The sequence below is a fragment of the Bison bison genome, unplaced genomic scaffold (assembly GCF_000754665.1).
Source record: "Bison bison bison isolate TAMUID 2011002044 unplaced genomic scaffold, Bison_UMD1.0 scf7180017864473, whole genome shotgun sequence".
Taxonomy (NCBI): Eukaryota; Metazoa; Chordata; class Mammalia; order Artiodactyla; family Bovidae; genus Bison; species Bison bison.
Window position 1 is genome coordinate 17,288,163 of NW_011495034.1, and position 2,655 is coordinate 17,290,817.

The window sequence follows — 2,655 nt, forward strand, 5'->3', positions numbered from 1 at the left end:
GAGGAGTCCTGTGCCCCACGGGCAGCCCACCCAGGTGAGAGGCCCTATCTGACCACAGCAGACCCCTCCCCACACCACCATCGCTAGGGGGGACCTCCAGTCTCTTCCATTCCTCCAGTCCCTTCGTTGACCTCCCCACACTGCGCTAGGGTCACTGCACCCTAAAGCCACCCCTGGCTGCACTTCCCCTTGGGGATGCTCCTCTTAGGAGGCTGGCTGGTTCCAGTGGAGGCTCCAGAAGCAGTAGACACAAGCGGAGGGAAGAATGTGGTTCCTGCCACAGCGAGGGCTTGGGGTGGGCACTGACCCACTGAACTGGCCCCCAGAGACCTCCCCATTGGGGGCTTCCTTGGTGGGGGGTGGGGGGTGCTACCTGCCTCAAAGGAGCTGGGAAGTGATAAACCAGCAATGCTCAGAGGACAGCCTCAGTGGAACACGCTTGGGCTGGGTGTAATGGTGGGAGGAACAGGGACCCCAGGGACACCCTGGGTCTAATAAGAATATCCCTCAGGCTGAGGAGGAAAACGGGGGCAGTAAGGGGCCCTGGGGTCACCTGTGTCCCCTGGAGCCACCATGGAATCTCTGGGTGAGGGCCTGGGCCTGGAGTCAGCCAGCCCTGGACTGATTTCTAGCACCATCCTCTACTGACTGGATGACTTGAACCATCACTAATTCTCTTGGGGCCTCAGTTTCCTCATCTACAAAATGGGTGTGGCCATGGTCCCTATGCTTCATGGGGCTGGGAGCTGAGAGCAGGCGTGCAGAGCCCCCTGTCCTCCACTGCCGCCGGCTCACCGTAGAGCTGCTGAATGCCCCGAAGGTCGTCTTCGGGCAGCTGGAAGTTGTCGATGTCCATCCACTGGTAGAATGGTGCCATGATGGCGCTGGGGTTGCTCGAGTGCTCCAGCCCCAGCGCGTGGCCCAGCTCGTGAACTGCTACCAGGAAGAGGCTGTTTCCTGTCATGGCGGGCAGTGGGATCAGCTCTGGCCTGGCCCAGGACCTGGACACCCCACTCTATGGGTTGAGGGACCCAAAGAGCCTGCCCACGCTTTACTCTCAGAAGAAGCTGAGCCACTGTGACTTCTATCTTCCTCTATCTTCTCCATCTGGAAAATGGGTACACCAATCTCTCCCTTCCTTTCCCTATCACCCCCCTTGGAGATGATGGACAGCAGACTGAGACCAAGAGTCAATGCTCCCAAGAACTGCATGGGGGATGCTCTCCCCTCCCAACCCCCAGCTCTACCCTCCCCACCCCCCACCCCCGTCGTCACTGTGACCAGAGGTGCTCACCATGCAGGTCAGTGCTGGAGAAGGTCCAGGGCTCATCTGCATCGAAATGGGTGTCCCCGCCCAAACCAGGGCCAGGGAAATAGGCATGAGCTAGAAAGCCACCTGTGCCATCAAATGGCGAGCTGTCGCCATGGAAACCAGAGGCAAAGAGTACCATGATGTCCGCCTCCTTCTGCCGCCGCAGTCGGATGTCCTCATAAGGCACCTCCTGGAAGACCAGGGGCGTGGCCTGCTCCCACACACGGAAGGCCCGGCGCACTGCCTCCAGTGAGTGGTACCAGCCTAGCTTCTCTGTGTAGTTCTGGATGCTGCAGGCAGACGGGAAGACGTGAGTGAGCCCACGGCGGGGGCTGCTGTCCATTGCTAGCATCGACTGGGTTGGGGGCGGGGACACACGGTCCCAGGGAAAGGGCATAGGATCTGAGCCGGTTCATGGACGATGCTCATCAATACCGACTGTTAATTTACTCTGATGTGAATTTGAAAAAAAAAAGAACTAAGTTGTCAAGCCCAGGAATTCATTAGGATATCACTGAATAAGGTTGCATTTTGCCAAATACGCTTATTTTAAGAAAACATTAAGTAATTAAACGTATAGGTGATATAGAGCCAAGAGAAAGACCTAGAAAGTGGGATGCAAACGGCTGAGGTTTGGGAAACACAGGCCAAGTGGTTCTGAATGTTGGGCTCCAGAGTCAGGCTGAATCAGCTTCAAGGCTGGGCTCTAACATTTCCTGTGTGACCTTGGGCAAGCAACTTAAGGCTCTCTGAGTTTTAGCTTCCTCATCTGTGAAATGGGAAAGGAGGGCAGCACTTCTATTACGGAGTCCCTGGGAGGAGTCAGCGGCTTAACTCATGGAGAGCATGTGCCGGCACATGATAAAAGCATGGTGAGGCCTGTTAGATCCCATTTAAAGCAGATTAAGCATCTGTGTGCTAGACAGAGCTCCATCAGAGATCATGAATCAGCTCATGGATCGTGAGTTCACTCTGGTGGCCTGGGTTCCTCAGGACCTCGGGAGCTACTCTTCCTCGGGAGACGGAGCTGAGGGTGGGTCATGGCTGGATTGGAACGGGAAGGGGGACCCTTGAGGACTGCCATGCAGCTCAAGGCTCATGGGGGTTTCTTGCCAAAGGATTTGGCGGAAAGGAAGGAGGGGTATTTGAAGCAGGGTTTGTGCGGGTGACTCGGTGCACACATCCCCCCGGGCAGATGCTGGACTGCCCAGATGCTCCAGGGCCTCCCTTATCCTTCACACCCCCAAAGCCTCCAGTTTTCACTGGTGTAGAAGCCCACCTGGGTGGGTGAGGCCAGCCCTTGGCTGCTGGTGGGTGCAGGGAGGGAGGAAAGGAGGACAGAG

The 2,655-nt window shown here is 56.9% G+C and overlaps 1 protein-coding gene across 1 annotated transcript in view; it reads right to left on the reverse strand.

The window, feature by feature from the left end:
• MMP15 (matrix metallopeptidase 15 (membrane-inserted)) overlaps positions 1–2,655 on the reverse strand; it is a 21,204-nt gene that overhangs the window by 5,502 nt on the left and 13,047 nt on the right. Inside the window, 2 exon segments of the mRNA XM_010861968.1 lie at positions 731–957; positions 1,295–1,602. Coding sequence (XP_010860270.1) covers positions 731–957; positions 1,295–1,602 — 535 coding nt within the window.